The sequence below is a fragment of the Prionailurus viverrinus genome, chromosome B1, assembly GCF_022837055.1.
Source record: "Prionailurus viverrinus isolate Anna chromosome B1, UM_Priviv_1.0, whole genome shotgun sequence".
Lineage (NCBI taxonomy): Eukaryota > Metazoa > Chordata > Mammalia > Carnivora > Felidae > Prionailurus > Prionailurus viverrinus.
This window is the reverse complement of record NC_062564.1, coordinates 166,038,171-166,057,663: the sequence shown is the minus strand read 5'-3', so window position 1 is coordinate 166,057,663 and position 19,493 is coordinate 166,038,171. Positions and strand designations below refer to the sequence as shown.

Genomic DNA, 19,493 nt, shown 5'->3' with positions numbered 1-19,493 from the left:
ATACTTCAAAAAAAATGTTAAGTCTATTTATTTGTTTTGAGAGACAGAGAGAGAGAGTGGGGAAGTGGCAGAGAGAGGAGGGGGGAGAGATAATCCCAAGCAGGCTCCGCACTGTTAGCACAGAACCTGATCTGGAGCTTGATCTCACAACCCTAGGTCTATGACCTGAGCCAAAACCAAGAGTCAGATGCTCAACTGACTGAGCCACCCAGGAGCCCCCCAAAAATGGTTTTAAAACAAATTATATTTTCTAATAGCTTTCAAGATGACTTCAGGGTTGCATTTACATAGGAGATTGGCCCATGCTGTCTTATAAAATAACACATTTAAGAATACAGTAAGCTCTCCAAAATTACATTAGAAGCAGACAAATGTTAATTTCTTATTAAAACATTATCAGTAAAATTTAACTCAGAAATGGTGTAGCAATATAATGATGTGCAGTAGTAGGAATTGTGAGTATAAATTTGGTGATGAGGGAGAGGCTTGATAATTCTAGTATAGCAAATATTTTTTTAATCATTCCGGTAATCAACATACTTCAACATAATAAAGGGCATATATAAAAAACCCACAGCCAACAACATATTCAATGATTAAAAAAAAAAACTGAGAGTTTTTCCTACAAGAGCAGGAACAAGACAAAGATATCCACCCTCACTACTATTATTGAACGTAATACTGGAAATCCTAGCCACAACAATCAGAAAAGAAAAAGAAATAAGAAGCATCCATAACTTCTATCCAAGGTAGAAGTTAAACTGTTGCTATCTGCAGATGACCTGGTACTATATACAGAAAATCCTAAAGAGTCCACCAAAAAACTATTACAAGTAATAAGTCAAGTCAGAAAAGTTGAAGGATACAAAATTAATCCTCATAAATCAGCCGTATTGCTATACATTAATAACAAAATAGCAGAAAGAGAAATTAAGAAAACAATTCCATTTACAATTGCACTGAAAACAATAAAATACCTAGGAATAAATTTAACCAAGGAGGTGAAAGACTTGTACTCTGAAAACTATAAAACATTGATGAAAGAACTGAAGACAACACCAGCAAATGGAACAATGTTTCACACCGATAGGTGGAAGAATTAATATTGTTAAAATGTCCATACCCCTCAAAGCGATCTATAGATTCAATACAGTCTCTATCAAAATACCAAGACATTTTTCACAGAGCCAGAACAAATGATACTAAAATTTACATGGACCCACAGAAGACCTCAAATAGCCAAAGAAATCTTGAGAAATGAGAACAAAGCAGAGGTACCACAATCCCAGACCTCACGATATATTACAAAGCTTCAGTAACCAAAACAGTACAGCAGCAGCACAAAGAATAGACACAGAGAGTCTAGAAATAAACCCACAATTTTATGGTCAATTAATTTACGACAAAGGAGGCAAGAATATATAATGGAGAAAAGTCTCTTCAACAAATACTGTTGGGAATACAGGGCAGATAAATGCAAAAGAATGAAACTAGACCACTTTCTTACACTATACACAAAAATAAACCCAAAATGGATTAAAGACCTAAATGTGAGACCTGAAACCATAAAATTCCTAGAAGCAAACATAGTAATTTCTCCAATATCAGCCATATAAACATTTTCCTTGATATGTCTCCTGAGGCAAGGGAAATGAATGCAAAATTAAACTATTGGGACCACACCAAAATAAAAAGCTTTTGCACAGTGACAGAAACCATCAACCAAACAAAATGGAAACTTACTGAATGGGAGAAGATATTTGCGAATAATACATCAGATAAGGGGTTATTATGCAAAGTACATAAAGAACTTACACAACTGAACAACAACAAAAAAAAATCCAATTAAAAAATGGGCAGAGGACCTGATGGATATTTTCCCAAAGAAGACATATAGATGTCCAACAGACACATGAAATGATGCTCAATATCACTAATCAGATTTAGAAGGTGAGAAGAATGAGAAAAAAAAAATTGCAAATCTTGCATCTCTAAAGGAGGTGATGAAGTTTATATACTCCCAGAAAATCACATATCATCTTGGACTACCATATCAATAATACTAAGTTATTATATATGGAGAAGTTACTGCGCACCAGGTAGGGGAAACCATGTATGGGCACTTTGCATAAATCATTCTGTCGAATACACACAAACACAGCCTATAAAGGGGGTATAATCACCCTCATCATAGAAATGAGTAAACCATGGGCTCACAAGACTAACTAATATGTCCAAGGCCCTTTAACTGGCAATTGACAGAGCTACAGATTGAGTCAGTATTCATCTGCCCCCAAACTTTAAGTGCTTTCTCCGTAGTTACCAGATTAAATTTTCTAACTTCCAGCAAACATAGTTATTTGGGAAAAAGCACAATAGTTCTTTTGAGGAAGCTCATTCAAGGAAATTCATTTGGTCCTTACCACAATCCTACAGGGACTGAGTACACTACAGAAAACTGTCCTGTAGTCCTAGGTTTGAGATATAATCTTTAATCTCAACTAATCCAGGTAGATAAAGATTATTTCATCTCCACGGATATTAAGAATTTCTACAAAGGACCTAGTGACAAATTAATACTCCAGAGGGGGGAAAGAATCAATAGCAAGCATGTCCAGTTTTTAATGTTAAGGACTCATTCCATGAGCACAGAGTTTCTCTACAAAGTATTAGAAGATGTGAGTGGAGTGACCATCATCCCACATCAGCAGGTCTCCTGGGTGTCTTCTACAAGCAAAGCTGGACCTTCCAAGGCAAACTGACTTCCCTACAGCTTTGATAATGTTATAGGCTGATTATTTAAACAAGGTTGGAATGAGAGATAGTTACACATAGAAAGCATGTGGATGGTTTCTCTTCCAGACACCTTAATTGTATCTTGTGTATCAAAAAGCCATCCAGAAACAACTGTTATTCTCCTGGCCCAGAAATTGTGAATTTCTCTCTAGTTACTTGCTGATATTTTTAAGCTAGTCCTTCTAACTCATATTTTTATGACTACCCATATCATTTTATGATACACATATTTATTCATAGCAATCTTAGTGTAAATAGAAATTATTAAAGTTCATTGTTATATATGTAGTTAATGAGCATCTGAGGGGGCAGGTTAAAAATTACTATTTATATATCCCACTAGATCTTTTTAAACTAAATTTTAAATATTACCAAATAGCTATTTTGTCTATAATAGAATATAAGCAATGCTCCATTATTTGAACAGTAGAAAAAATTAGTATAATGGATGATATTATGTGAAAAAGAAGAAAAATGTTTGAACTATTTTCTAAAATACATTTTACCTTTATTAACTTGTTTTGCTTATTAAATCTAGCTACCTGGGTCTATGCACACACTAAATGACAGCAGGAAGCACTGGTCTGAAAGCGTAATTATAAAGTTAAGTATAATAATAAATGTAATAATAAAAAATAGGATAAGTCTCCAAAGTATACCTGAAAAGTGACTATAAATTATTATCCATTATAACAGAAAATGGAAAACACTTACATTAGAGCATTTCTCAGGATGAACCGGGTCAGAAGAGAAACAAATTTTACCTAAAAGTGTCTGGAAGGCTATGAGTAGCATCACTAAAATTTCACAGTTGATTGAAGTGAGAGTGGAGGTTGAGTTACAATAAGGATGACCAAAGGGAATTCAGAGTCTCCAGGAAGCTGAATGCACTCTCTTTCATTGTTTTATCTACGTACAAGATAAGGCTGAGACGTGTGGCTTTGTGCCCTGCTTCCTCACCGGCTGCAGTGTGTTGAATGGATGGTCCCAAAATGATGTGTCCACGTCCTAACTTCTGGAACCTGTGAACGTTGCCTTATTTGGATAAAAGGTCTTTGTGGGTGTAATTAGAACCTTGAGATGATGAGACCCTCTTGGGCTACCTAAACCAATGACAAGTGTCCTCATAAGAGAAGAGAGACACACAGAGCGGGCTGTGTGAAAATGGAGGCAGAGAGTAGAGTGATGTGGCCACAGGTCAAGGAAAGCCTGAAACTACCAGAAGCTGACAAAGGGAGACAACGTCCCCTGCCCCCCTCAGAATCTCCAGAGGGAGCATGGCCCTGTCAGCTTTTAGACTTCTCGTTTCTAGAACTGTGAGAGAATAAATGTGTAAGCCACTCAGCTTGTAGTAATTTATTATGGCAGCTCTAGAAAACTAATCCAACCATCATGTCACGCTCCCACTGCTTCACTCTTATCACCATGAAAGCCTGCTCTGCATAGGGTTCTTTCGAGTGAAATGTTTTCCTGAACACAGTATCTGATCATAGCTCTTTACTTATTTCTACAATAATCTACTGTTTCTGTTTTACCCAGATTTTATTCTGTGGCCATTCAGGCATTTTCCAGTTAAAACAATAAACGCCTGTGTCCTGTTCCAAACACATTTTATACACTAATTAAATTAGTACAAATAGGGGCGCCTGGGTGGCTCAGTGTTAAGCATCTGACGTCAGTTCAGGTCATGATCTCGCGGTCTGTGAGCTCAAGCCCTGCATGGGGCTCTGTGCTGACAGCCCAGAGCCTGCAGCCTGCCTCAGATTCTGTGTCTCCCTCTCTCTCTGCCCCTCCCCCACTCACACTCTATCTCCCTCCCTCTCTCTCTCTCCCTCTCTCTCTCTCTCTCTCAAAAATAAACATTAAAAAAAATACTGCAAATAATATGCAATCTATTTACACTTGAAAATGCATCTCATTCTAACATTACTATTCCAAAGATACCTTAACATTTTAATTCAGAAAACAACTGATGTTCCATGTAATTTTGTATTTAGTACATGCTTTGAAAAATTTTTTAAGATGTATACCTAGTAAATTTAAAATATTCCATAACATACTTTTAATTGATTTACTCTTATTGAAAATTATTTCAATATAATAATGTAATATTGAAGTTATGCTATTTCAGTAAGGTGAAGGTGGTCAAATTAATGTACAAATTTCCAGTTATAAACTAAATAATTTATGGAGATGTAATATACAGCATAGTGACTATAGTTAATAATACTCTATTGTATTTAAAAGTTGCTAAGAGAGTTGATTTTAAAATTTCTCATTCTAGGGGCACCTGGGTGGTTCTGTCAGTTAAACGTCCAACTTCAGCTCAGGTCATGATCTTGTGGTCTGTGAGTTCGAGCCCCACATCGGGCTCTGTGCTGACAGCTCAGATCCTGGAACCTGCTTCAGATTCTACGTCTCCCTCTCTCTCTGCCCCTCCCCTATTCACGCTTTGTCTCTCTGTCTCTCTGTCTCCGAAAAATGAATAAACCTTAAAAAAATAAGCAAAATAAACTTCTCATTCTAAGAAAAAGAAAATTTGCCACCGTGTGGTGCTGCATGTTAACTAGACTTACTGAGGTGGTCATTTGGCAATATATGCAAATGTTGAATCATTATGTGGTATGCCTGAAACCAATATAATGGTTGTATCAATTTTATATCTCAAAAAAAAAAAAAAGAAATGAGGTTACAAGACACATACACAAGCATGCTCACTCACAAATGCTTCCCCACACCCAAAATAAGAAAATTCTTTCCAATCTTATTTGATAGAGCACTAGACAGTCTCTGTTTGTCCTTCTGCATCTACCCCACACCCTCCTCACCTGCTATGGGTTCCAGTGTTGACCATAAGAACCACCTAGTGTCTCACCTTTACCTGATTTAGAGGATGAGATTTGGCACTTAGGACCTGATGATATTTAGACGAGATTTGGGATCTCATCCATTGTGCTCACATCAATAACACACCCTTGCCCAATAGCTGTGGGTGAGTTGATCTGCTGGGAGGTCCTGGCAGGGGAGAGGGCAGGAGAGTGAGGTTGGGGTATTTATTTCTTCTTCTCTGTCCTGCAGGGCTGAAGGGCTGGCAGTGGCTGTGCTCCTCTGTCTCGGGTCACAGCACTTGGCTTGTTGGAAGACCTCTTACCCGCAGCTCTAATTCTCTCCAGGTGCTGTCCGCCCTTCTCCCCTTCCAAGTCCTGGGTGGTGGAACTGCATCCCCCTATCATGAGACCCTAGTGCCTCTCATCATTTATTTGTTCTCTTAACCTGTCCACACCTCCATAAATCTTCTCTTCAATAAACTCTTTTCAGTCACCCCTTTGAGTGTGCTGTCTTCTGCCAGACCCTCACTGAAACAGCTACTCAGTATCCCAGCTGATCGCCTCAACCTAACATCCTGACTAATTTCTTCCCAGAAATAAAACTACTGTAGGTTTAAAAAAAAAAAAACCTAGAGTTTTTCTAGTTTAAAAGAATCGCAACTGGCTATGACTGGCATGAGATATTTTCTCCTTTAACAAAAATATACGGTGGTGGCTTGGGATGATCTCATTCCCCCTCAGTCACTTCTGCTACAACTGACTCTTATCACTGAATGATTTTGGTTCCAAAATACCTGTCATCGCCATCACCGACGCACTCAGGGAAGGCGAGGCTACAGCCAAAAAGCATGATATGTTGATAGCAACTGAGACGATGGAGGTACATGAAGAACTTGAGGAACTTCTCCATTTCCATGTTTTTGACAAATGAGAAGACAGGTGTTAGCGTGGTGTGGTAGGGCAGCATCTGACACTGGCTGTGGGTGATGTTCATACAGGCACCTGGGAAGTCAAGATATTTATATTTAGGAGCAGGCACGACAGAATCATATGTTTGCAAACTCATTTGACACGATAGACTGACAATGTTAATAATATAAAATACATTCTGCAAATAAGAATGACTCTAGATTCTAGATTGTAGACACCCACATACATACAAATAAATGTGTGTGTGTGTGTGTGTGCGTGCGTGTGCACGTGCCTACATGCACATGATAATGAAATCAAGCTACTAATATTCACAAAGGGGTAGCATCTGTGTCCTGGGCAAATGTATAGAAAAATACACTCTCACAGCCAGCTGATGGGCATATAAGTTGGCAAATACTGTTTTGGATTACAGCTAGGCAGGACAATATGTATCCAAAAAAAAAAAAAGTTTTAAATGCATACCCTTTGACACTGTGATATTTCTAATACTTTTATCCTAAGGAAATAATCATGGTTGTGAACATGGATTTATCTACATGGATCTTCATCTCTGCATAGTTTATAATTTTTTTTAACATTTTTAAAGTTTATTTATTTATTTTTTGAGAGAGAGGACAAGCTGGATACAGGCAGAGAGAGAGAGGAAAGAGAGGATCCCAAGCAGTCTCTCCACCGTCAGCACATTGGGCTCAAACCCATGAACTGTGAGATCATGACCTGAGCCAGAGGCAGACGCTTAATTGACTGAGCCCTACTGGTGCCCCCTATAATAAAAAGATAGCAATCACCTAAACATTCACCAATGGGAGTTGCTTAAAAATACTATGAAACAAACAACAGAATACTTAACTATATGAAAGATGCTTTAGAAGACTATTTAATCACATAGAACGGTGCTTGTAGTAAATAAAAATAGCAAGTCACAAAACAATTTGCATACCATGATCCTATTTTTAAAAATATATGGTTACTCAAAGGTTTCCAATATTGTCCATGCTAACAGTTCAGGGTCAGCTCAGAGCCTCCGATTTAATTTTCCTCCATAATTGGCTCACTACCACCTCCATAGCCTCTCTTTCTCCTTCAGTCCCTAAATTTGCATGGTTGGTGTCATATAAATAAAAATATTAATATGAATCCAGGTGATGGGATATTAGGAGACTATTCTATTTTGCTCTTTGAATTCTGTATTCTCTTATTGGTTTATATAAAGATTTATTACTTTTCATTTAAGAAGGTGATAATTAAAATTTTGGTTATTATTTAAGCAAGTTGCTACTTGAACCCAGAGTCTTCAGGTTTCGGAAACACAGTGGAAGAATTAATTCTAATTATGTTGAGGAGGATAAAGGCAAGGGAACAGAGCTCAACAAGAAAGGAAACATCTCTTCTGATATATAACTCCCAGTCAAAGAAATAAAGGGAAAAACCTCTCCAAACCTAAGGCCAATTTCATTTTAATAAAAACAATGTTTAACAATAATTCTGCATCTCTGACAAAATGGCCGAACAAACCCTTTGATCTGTAATACAGAGCAAATACAGCCTATCACAGAAGGATTCCAGACCTCCTCTTCTGCTTGTTTCCTTCACATAGGTCACCTCAGAGACTTCACTTCTTATCATCTCACTGCCCTTCCTAGTCTCCTAAGTACACTGCCTAATGTCACGTCTCTTTCAAACCTCTCTGAAAACTGCCCAAACCGTGTAAGAAGTCTTTCCCCCAAATGACCAGATTGTAGCCATTAGCTCAGAGTCTCATTCTTCATGAAAACACACACTTCACCACTGTTTTTATTATCTAACCCAAAATGCGCTGAGCTCAGTGGGGCAGGATCAAAACATGATTTTCTTTTTCAAAGCCAATCGATGACATGTGGAATTTCTCTCATCCTAGAACATAGAGGAGACACGGCCAAAAACTTAAGGGCACAACACTTTTTTCGACCTCCTCAAACTCAAAATACAAAATGGGAAAGACAGGAGTCAGAGAAGAAGAAAATCCAAGTCAAAATAATACTCAGACAGAACACAAACAGACACATAAACACATAAATTCAGCCTCACGTGAGTGCTAAGGTCAGGGGTTCCGGGCATGTTGCATGAATATGACCGTCATGTCATTTGGTGCGGGAGGTTAAAACACATTTCAGTGTGGGAGATAAGCACAGGCAGAGTGATCATACAGACAGTAAACTTCAAAATGACACAACTGTATGTATTGTGCTACAAGCAGAGATGCTTACTTAAAAGACCTGAGAGTAAGAGTTTGACTCCACCAAAAAAGGTGAAAAAAAATTGGTGGAAAATTCAGTCTCAGGAAGACATGTATTGAAAACCAGCAGGTGCCAAGCACCAAACCAGGTACTCAGAGGCCCTCGTTCACAATGATCTCATTTTCACAACCTGCTAAAGTGGTATCACATCTATAGTATACATGAGAAAACTCAATTGCAGAAAGGCTAAGACATCTGCCTGGCTATGCAGAGCCATTCTGTGAAAATTCCAGATCTTCAAACTTAGGTCTTCTGAATAACTTCTGTTTGGAACCACCCTAGGCTAACACCAAAGGGGTTATTATGTTAAAAACATATCTTAAAGAATATAATTCCTAATGGCCCATGAAAGGAAAAGACTAAAAAGCATGTAATGCCATGTCATCGATCTGAATTTATATTCATAGATAATGCACCCATGTATACTGACCAGTATCATTCATTTTATATTACATTATTTTCTGTAGGGCTCACAGCTTTGGGGTTTATACACTTGATGATAAACTAAATTTGAAGTGAGGAGATGATCAAAAGGCTAATTTATCCTCACCTAGCCAAAGAATATTGAGAATCAATATTGAGAATACTGAGAAATGAATTTTAAGAAATCATTTGAAAAGTACAAAATAGTAAGGTAACTCACATTTGGTGTGCTACTGTGTTATGGCATTGTGAGCTGCACACACACACATGCACAAAAGGTATTTCCTTCTCAGAGGACAGCAAGAGTTCCCATAAGCATATCATCCAAAGTGCTCCTATATCCCTCAATAACATCATCCTATTTTATTTTCATTATAGTATTAGAACTACCTCATACAATCTTGTCTGTCTATCTATCTATTTACTCCCAGCGTTCTTCCACAATGATAGAAACCACTGGGATACCAAAGAGTAGACAATAGTTATTCACTGCATGAATGCAAAGATTCAATGGAACAGATTGTCCCCACTAAAAGATTTCTTCCTGAAAAAGATAGTAGATGTGAATGAGCCAGTATATCTCAGACCCAAAGGCACCAATGTTGATGGCTAATACTGCAACTATTGTTTTTAATTATCTGTTCCCTAGAACTTACCATGACCTAGGGAGTCATCCCATCCTGTTTCTTTCACTAGATTAATTTTTATCTTGGACTCCCCTCTGGACTATACAGTGCAGCAGTTGGAAGTAAGAGACAAAGGGCTGCCCTCCCTTTCCAGTAAAAGGTATACCTTCTGTTACCCTTACGCATGCTCAATTGCTTGTAGCATGAGACCTCACCATAGCAGAGAAAACAGAAATCATCATACTGCTGATGTTCAACTATCATTTCAACAGTGTTGGTACCTTCAGCAAGAAAAACATACAATTCAGAGAGGACAGGCTGAGATAGGTTTACAGTAAAAGCCTAAATAAATTATTAGTATCTATTCAAGTTGTCTCTTGTTATTAAATATACTTAAAATTTCCCTTCCACTTATTGTTTTGTATTAACTAAAACAACTTAAAGGTAAGAAAATAGACAAAAGATCCTTGAGTACCTTCTAGGCTGGATTTATGATTCTAGGTACGTTATATACATTATATATGTTATATACAATATATACGTTATATACAATATATACGTTATATATATTCTAGGTACGTTACAATCCTATGAGAAAGATTTTTTATTCCTATTTTATATATGATGAGATAGATTCAGTGAGGGTAAGAAAGTGCTCAATGGCACAAAAACAGACACATAGACCAATGGAATAGAATAGAAACCCCAGAACTAGACCCACAAACGTATGGCCAACTCATCTTTGACAAAGCAGGAAAGAACATCCAATGGAAAAAAGACAGCCTCTTTAACAAATGGTGCTGGGAGAACTGGACAGCAACATGCAGAAGGTTGAAACTAGACCACTTTCTCACACCATTCACAAAAATAAACTCAAAATGGATAAAGGACCTAAATGTGAGACAGGAAACCATCAAAACCTTAGAGGAGAAAGCAGGAAAAGACCTCTCTGACCTCAGCCGTAGCAATCTCTTACTCGACACATCCCCAAAGGCAAGGGAATTAAAAGCAAAAGTGAATTACTGGGACCTTATGAAGATAAAAAGCTTCTGCACAGCAAAGGAAACAACCAACAAAACTAAAAGGCAACCAACGGAATGGGAAAAGATATTCGCAAATGACATATCGGACAAAGGGCTAGTATCTAAAATCTATAAAGAGCTCACCAAACTCCACACCCGAAAAACAAATAACCCAGTGAAGAAATGGGCAGAAAACATGAATAGACACTTCTCTAAAGAAGACATCCGGATGGCCAACAGGCACATGAAAAGATGTTCAGCGTCACTCCTTATCAGGGAAATACAAATCAAAACCACACTCAGGTATCACCTCACGCCAGTCAGAGTGGCCAAAATGAACAAATCAGGAGACTATAGATGCTGGAGAGGATGTGGAGAAATGGGAACCCTCTTGCACTGTTGGTGGGAATGCAAACTGGTGCAGCCGCTCTGGAAAGCAGTGTGGAGGTTCCTCAGAAAATTAAAAATAGACCTACCCTATGACCCAGCAATAGCACTGCTAGGAATTTATCCAAGGGATACAAGAGTACTGATGCATAGGGCCACTTGTACCCCAATGTTCATAGCAGCACTCTCAACAATAGCCAAATTATGGAAAGAGCCTAAATGTCCATCAACTGATGAATGGATAAAGAAATTGTGGTTTATATACACAATGGAATATTACGTGGCAATGAGAAAAAATGAAATATGGCCTTTTGTAGCAACGTGGATGGAACTGGAGAGTGTGATGCTAAGTGAAATAAGCCATACAGAGAAAGACAGATACCATATGGTTTCACTCTTACGTGGATCCTGAGAAACTTAACAGGAACCCATGGGGGAGGGGAAGGAAAAAAAAAAAAAAAGAGGTTAGGATGGGAGAGAGCCAAAGCATAAGAGACTGTTAAAAACTGAGAACAAACTGAGGGTTGATGGGGGTTGGGAGGGAGGGGAGGTGGTGATGGGCATTGAGGAGGGCATCTGTTGGGATGAGCACTGGGTGTTGTATGGAAACCAATTTGTCAATAAATTTCATAAAAACAAAACAAAACAAAACAAAACAAAACAAAAAAGAAAGTGCTCAAAATTACACAGATGTTAACTTGTAGAATCGAAACCAGGTTTTTCTGATCCCATAACCTATTCTTTTCCTCCGTGCAATTCTGCCAAAGATACTATTCCATTTTAAACATGGTAAATTCACTTCATTCACTGTAGAATATTTTGATGACTCTCCTTGGATTTAGCAACAGAGCTGCTTCTCTACGATTGGCAAAAATTAAACGTTCTCAAAGGAAACAGTGAATTTGCTATTAAAAGTAGTTCACCTGTCCTTACTAAGAGTCCATTTGGATTGGGAACGCTTAGTATCTATTCCTGGCTGTACTACAAAGTCAACACAGGTCAGGACTACATCACCAGAATGGAATAATGAAAGCCATTCTCTATTCTAGATAACTGATGGGGACAGTTACATCTTGTCAGAATAATTTCTGGCACAAACCAATATGAAAGGACTTCGTGTACTTAGGAAGATCCGTAAAAGGGTTACAGTAAGATAAGAAGGAACAGAGAGTTAAAGACAGGTCCTTCTGTGAAGATCCTGGCCTCCTAACCAACTCTGTAAACATCTTTGAATCCAAATATGGTAACTATTTTATTTCTCATAAAAGAAAATCAATGAGGGGCGCCTGGGTGGCGCAGTCGGTTAAGTGTCCGACTTCAGCCAGGTCACGATCTCGCGGTCCGTGAGTTCGAGCCCTGCATCAGGCTCTGGGCTGATGGCTCAGAGCCTGGAGCCTGTTTCCGATTCTGTGTCTCCCTCTCTCTCTGCCCCTCCCCCGTTCATGCTCTGTCTCTCTCTGTCCCAAAAAAATAAATAAACGTTGAAAAAAAGAATTTAAAAAAAAAAAGAAAATCAATGAGACAAAGTAAAACACATGAGTCAACTGTGGCATTTGTAAAAAGTCTTTACAGACATAGTCAAGGGCATTGGTAACTCAATGTCTTGCCAATTTTTGCACATGCAAAAAATGTAAGTGCCTGGCTGGTACAACACTAATTATCAGAGTTATGTATGAGCTACCAAATTTTGCCAGGAGAAGCATGAGGATTGGGATTTAACATTTTCTATATAATTATATCTATTGGTCTGATTCAAATCCTGCTCTTATTATTCCACATTTATGTGGCTTTTCACAAGTTACTGAACTTTTCTATTTATGTTTCTTCATCTGCAAATTACTATATTTGGGGTTATTATAAGGATTAAGTGATGTTACATAATGCCTTTCATTAGCACATATGGTAAGTTATAAAACTTTTCACTATTATGATTAACTCATTTGTGACTCACAAAAACTCTGTAGACTAGAAAGGAGAAATACTTGTATCCATGGTGTATGGGTAGAAAAACCGAGACTGAAACATTAAGCTTTCATCAGCCGTTTTCTTCTAAATTCTGTGATTATATTCCATTACACACACACACACACACAAACACACACACACACACATATGGTCAAAATTCAAAGTTTCATTAATTAGTTTGCTTACTTGAAAAAGAAACAAATGTTGGGTGTTATATTTAAAAAACATTAGTTATTCATTGAGAAAATATGTATTCTCTATTAAATATAGGCATTAGTCTTGGTGCTAAAGAATTTAAAAATAAGAATTTGAAATTAGACCACATTTTATTTATTTACCCAAAATGTACTTTAACACACATGAAAATTGTTTGGTTTTTAATGCCACTAATGGCAAAAATAAGTTCTAAAATGACGAGAGTATAAGAAACTACTTAGTTCTCTGCCCCTCCCCCGTTCATGCTCTGTCTCTCTCTGTCCCAAAAATAAATAAACGTTGAAAAAAAAAAATTAAAAAAAAAAAAAAGAAACTACTTACTGACACATCATGTTCATGGAGGGTAGGGTTTATTATAAAATCAGTGCCTCACTTGAGGTTAGTTTTAAACTTCACTGTTCACGAAGGCAATGAGATCTAAGAGGACTTTCCAACATGTGTAGTTTTATTGGGAACTCCATTTCACAGTCAACATTGAAATACTGGAAGAATATGTGAGAGGGCAGATCTGTAATACCAAGGTCTGCATTATACCAGCTAAGTACTGTGGTTCTTAATGTGTTTGTACAACACCCATTCAGATAACCATCTCTCACTCAGAATTCTCTAACTTTAAATTTTTTTTTAACCTTTATTTATTTTTGAGACAGAGAGAGACAGAGCATGAACGGGGGAGAGGCAGAGAGAGGGAGACACAGAATCTGAAACAGGCTCTAGGCTCTGAGCTGTCAGCACAGAGCCCGACGCGGGGCTCAAACTCAAGGGCCGTGAGATCACGACCTGAGCTGAAGTCGGAGGCTTAACTGACTGAGCCACCCAGGCGCCCCCAGAATTCTCTATCTTTAAAATCAGTAACAAGTCAGCCTCAAGCTGAGCTGATATTTACCTTTTTACTCTCTGAATTTACAAAGGAAGACTTTACGGAGAATACAATTGTAAAGGGAGTAAGATTGTAAAGGGAATCTCAAAAGGGAATATTTAAAATTTTAGTTTTGGGGATGCATATGATACACTTTTTCTTTTTAACAAATATACCTTTTATCTTATTACAAGGCAATGTAAGATTAGAAAGTAAAAGTAAAACATAAGCAACCACTCAACAACAAGGAGGAAGAATGGACTAGTTCTTATTGGTTGTATCCTCAGTATCAACTTCCTCATCTCTAATTGGAATATCAGCCATGAAGTTTAGGAGACCTCTCCCTCTCCCTAGCTCCAGGCAGGGATCCTGACAGGCCAATGACTGTTAACTCATGACATTGCTTGGCACTGTCCTTAATTCAAGGGCAAATAAGAGACTGAAGTTGGTCCAATCACAGTAAAACCCAGGGACAGAATGGGCTACCTAATTTAGGGCACTCAGGGTAAATAGCGAATATAGGGCCCCTTGTTCAAAAATTATTTTATATTATTTATATCATATTGTCTGTAATATTTATGTTATCGTTAATAATTTCAACAAAGCAACAGCAGAACATTAAACAATGGGTGGAGCCCTGTGCTCAGAGTTCTGTGCAACCATACAGGTCAGCATGTTTATGAAGCTGGTCAATGATTAGAAAAGGAGTTCTCCCTCCACAAAACTCCATCACTCTCCACGTAGGGATATTTGAGCAGCAGTCCCAGGATTTCTGTATGACATTAGGTAAGAACTAAAGGTGACAGTTTAAGAGCTGTAGGGGCCTCCAACTTAGTCAGAGGACTTCTATCTTTTTCTAAGATTTTAAGGTGTCAGAGGCAGAGATATCCAAACACACAGCATCCCTGGCTTTGTCCACCCACTCAAACATCGCATGAAAGTAGTGTCTCCTCTTGGGAAACTGGATGTATGTGCAAACTACATTTCAACTCCAGCTTGAGAGAGTCATACATCTCTCCAGGGAAGCTGCCTACACAGGACCGGTGAGGAGCCCATTCCCTGCCATTGTTAAGTGGCCTCTTTTCTCTCACGTTTAGCCGGGAGAGAAAACGTGGTCTAATTCTGCTGATCCAATGTTCCAAACGTTGTGCTGAAATATTTGCGGCTTTATACCTGCTTCTAAATTACAGTGCACATAGTAAAGCCCACCCATCATGAGTCAGTCATTTTGAGCCCTTGACTCACAGGGAATTTCTCAAGAAAATATTAATGGCTATACTGTATCCTTACTATGGACACATTAGATGAATTTGGCCAAACTGTAACTGAAGAGATTTGTAGAACATTAAGAAAAGTGTTTCTTCTTTATCGAGAAGATATTAACAGGAAACTGGGAGTACTTTTCTCCTACTTGTCACCAACAATAGTAGGTAATGTCAATTCACTTGTCAGATGACAAAAAACAGGACTCTGTAAAATGTGACCTTAGAAAAAATGTAAATTCTGAAACTTCTCTACTCTCTGCCTTTTCACATTAGGGTGAAGATGGAAGTAACTGGAGTAGAGGGCCCTGGGATAATAAAGCCAAAAAAGAGAAACACAGGAAGCTTAAACATGTACACGAATGAATGAAGTTGAAATAGCAAAGAAACGGAGTCAAAAATCAGTGAGATTGGGGGCACCTGGGTGGCTCAGTCGGTTGAGCGTCTGACTTCGGCTCAGGTCATGATCTCACAGTTGGCGAGTTTGAGCCCCATGTCGGGCTCCATGCTGACAGCTCAGAGCCTGGAGCCTGTTTTGGATTCTATCTCCTTCTCTCTCTGCCCCTCCCCACTTGTGCTCTCTCTGTCTCTCAAAAATAAATAAATGAAAAAAAAATTTTTTTTTAAATTAGTGAGATTGGCCCAAATTCAAATGGGGTAGAATACAAACAAAGAGAGGCAGAGATCTGAATGGTGCAGTGAAAGCCCTGGAGTACCCAACACAAAAACTCCAAGGGGGAACATCAATTCAATTTTGTGTCTGTGTAGGGACATTGTAAGTTTCCTATAATTGGAAAATGTTGGAATGTGAATTTTAATAACGATGAATTAAGTATTTAATATTAGGTTTAACATACTGCTATATAAAGCCTTTGCTTTCTCTAGGTGATTTCTTAAAACTATGAAACATAGTATTGTAATTAAAAACTAGTTAATGTCAAAATTCCTCTGTGTAATTACAGGAGAAAGTTTAACTCTGCTACAAAAGTCACTAGGAAAAAAATGCTTTAAGAAAGATCCTGACAGGGGCGCCTGGGTGGCTCAGTCGGTTGAGCGTCCGACTTCGGCTCAGGTCGTGATCTCACGGTCTGTGGGTTCGAGCCCCGCATCGGGCTCTGTGCTGACATCTCAGAACCTGGAGCCTGTTTCGGATTCTGTGTCTCCCTCTCTCTCTGACCCTCCCCTGTTCATGCTCTGTCTCTCTCTGTCTCAAAAATAAATAAACATTAAAAAAATTAAAAAAAAAAAAAGAAAGATCCTGACAAAATTGACACAATATTGGTAAGCTGGGAGACAGCATATTGAGATTCATTGTACTATTCTCTCTACTTTTGTGTGTGACTAAAAATTTTTGTGTACATTGATTTTTTTAAAGAATGAATTCTGAAATATTAGAAAATAATCTAAAAGCCCACCCATGATAAACATTGAGAAATATTTTGTAAACTAAAACAAATTTCTTTCATGTGAACAGTTGAACTCTCCATCAAGAAAAGGAACTCTCAGGATTCCAGAAAGACAGTAGGAAACTGACAACAAAAGCAGTGAGTACATGAGATGACATCACATGAATGAATATCACATGAGCCAATATTACAATGGCCTTGTCTTGAAGGAAGCTATCATTTTCAATAAAGAAATGAAACCTTGCAGGGGTGCCTGGGTGGCTCAGTCGGTTGAGCGTCCGACTCCTCGTTTCAGCTCAGGTCATGATCTCACGGTTTCGTGAGTTTGAGCCCCGCATCGGGCTCTGCACTGATGGTACGGAGACTGCTTGGAAGTCTCTCTCTTCCTCTTTCTCTGCCCCTGCTCTGTTCACACTGTCTCTGTCTCTCTCAAAATAAATAAATAAACTTAATTTAAAAAATTAAAAAAAAAAAGAAATGAAGTCTTGTATCCATAAGAAGCACAAAGAGGAACAAAGATCCCCCCAACGAAAAACAAGGACTCAGTTAGCTCAGGCATAGTATGAGGATGCCTGTCTGACTCTGCCTAGGTTCTGGTTGGAAACAAAGCATTTCTTTGGGCACTTTTTACCACAGTTCTAGCCTTTCCAAGCGTTTGAAATTACAACTATGCATGTGATCCAAGAACCACAAAAAATGAAATATTAACATAAAAATTGGCCCCAGGACAGTATTACCTTGGGGTGCCTGGTCAAACTGAACACAAAATTGTCCTAGAGTGCCATGACCTGAATCCAAGGAAGTTTATAACCTAAAGTCATAAACCCATAAACCCATAAACCCAATCCATTAAGAGAAAGAATAATGAATCATTAGCCATAACCAGCAGCAGTATTAAAAGTCTGAGAACTTCAGACAATTGAACAATCAGTGGAGGCTACTGAACAAGTGTGAATGGGGGCACCTGGGTGGCTCAGTCAGTTAAGCATCTGACTGCAGCTCAGGTCATGATCTCACAGTTCATGAGTTCGAGCCCCAAGTCAGGCTCAGTGCTGACAGCATGGAGCCTGGAGCCTACTTCAGATTCTGTGTCTCCCTCTTTCTATGCCCCTCCCCCACTCAGGCTGTGTCTCTCTCTCTCTCAAAAATAAATAAACATTAAAAATTAAAAAAAACAAGTATGAATGAAACAACTAAAGACAAAAATGTAGTCATTTGAATGACACACTATAAATTTAAAAAAACTGGACAATCTGAAAAGAAACCAAACAGAACCTCTAGAAATGAAAAATACATATAAACAATAAAATTTAAAAGTCAGTGAATAGAGTAAAATAGAAGATTAGATACTGCTGAAGACAGAACTAAAGAACTAGAAGACAAACCTGAGAAATATACCAGAATTTAGCACAAAGATTAATAAAGGATGGATGAGAGTGTCCAACCTAAGTGTAATTAGAGTTCCAGAAAGACAGAATAGAAACATCAGGAGGGAGGTTATATTCATAGCATTAAAAGCTGAGAACTCTCCCAAACTGAAAAAATATCTGAATATTTTTTCCCAAATTCAAGAAGTGCATCTTCCAGACAAGATATATAAAAAGAAATACAGGGGCACCTGGGTGGCTCAGATGATTGAGCATATCGCTCTTGATTTCAGCTCAAGTCATGATCCTAGGGTCATGGGATCAAGCCCTGCATCAGGCTCCGTGCTAAGTGTGGAGCCTGCTTAAGATTCTCTCTCTCTCTCTCTCTCTCTCTCTCTCTCTCTCTCTCTCCTTCTGCCCCTCTCCCCTGTGCACATTCTCTCTCTCTAAAATAGATAGATAGATAGATGATAGATAGATAGATAGATAGATGATAAATAGAAAGAAAGATACCCACATTCTATCCATTGTAATATAACCAGTTTATTTTAAAAACACACACACAAAACTTCAAACATCCAAAGACAATATTCCAATTGCCTACAAGGAAACAAAATTTAAGTTGGCACTAAAGTTTCTGATAGCATTGAAGAATCCAGATAAATGTGAAATAAAATTCTTAGATTGATGAGAGGAAAAAAATTGCCAACCTAGCTAAACAGTCATGCCATTTTGAGGGGGAAATAGAGACATTTGAAGATAAACCAAAACTGAAATAGTTCCCACTGGTCAAACCTCCAAGGAGTATTTTCAATTAAGAAGAGAATTTAACACAGAAGGAAGAAGCAGGAAGCAAGAAGCAATGGTGATTATTATGTATACTTGAAATCCTTCATCACATTGAAAAAGAGTGCAAGAGGCTTCTTTGTAAAGACTTCTTTAAATTGCCTAAAAATTTGCGAGGTTGAGTAGCACTGGCTATGGTACTTATTTATTACCATAAAAATCAGAAACCTGGGGCTTATTGCTTTGCTTGCTCACAAACATAGAGGAAAATAAGAGTATTCCTCATATTTTAAAGTTTGAAAAAAAAATGAAAGTCTGTACCTTGGATGCAGAAAGGAACT

General features: G+C 38.1%; 1 protein-coding gene across 11 annotated transcripts in view; it reads right to left on the bottom strand.

Moving 5' to 3' along the window:
• The window catches only part of CORIN (corin, serine peptidase), a 259,284-nt gene that overhangs the window by 173,635 nt on the left and 66,156 nt on the right, over positions 1-19,493 (bottom strand). For all 11 annotated transcript variants that reach the window (XM_047857503.1, XM_047857505.1, XM_047857506.1 and 8 more), the window contains one exon: positions 6,419-6,626. In XM_047857503.1, coding sequence (XP_047713459.1) covers positions 6,419-6,626 — 208 coding nt within the window. The remainder of the gene's footprint in view (positions 1-6,418; positions 6,627-19,493) is intronic.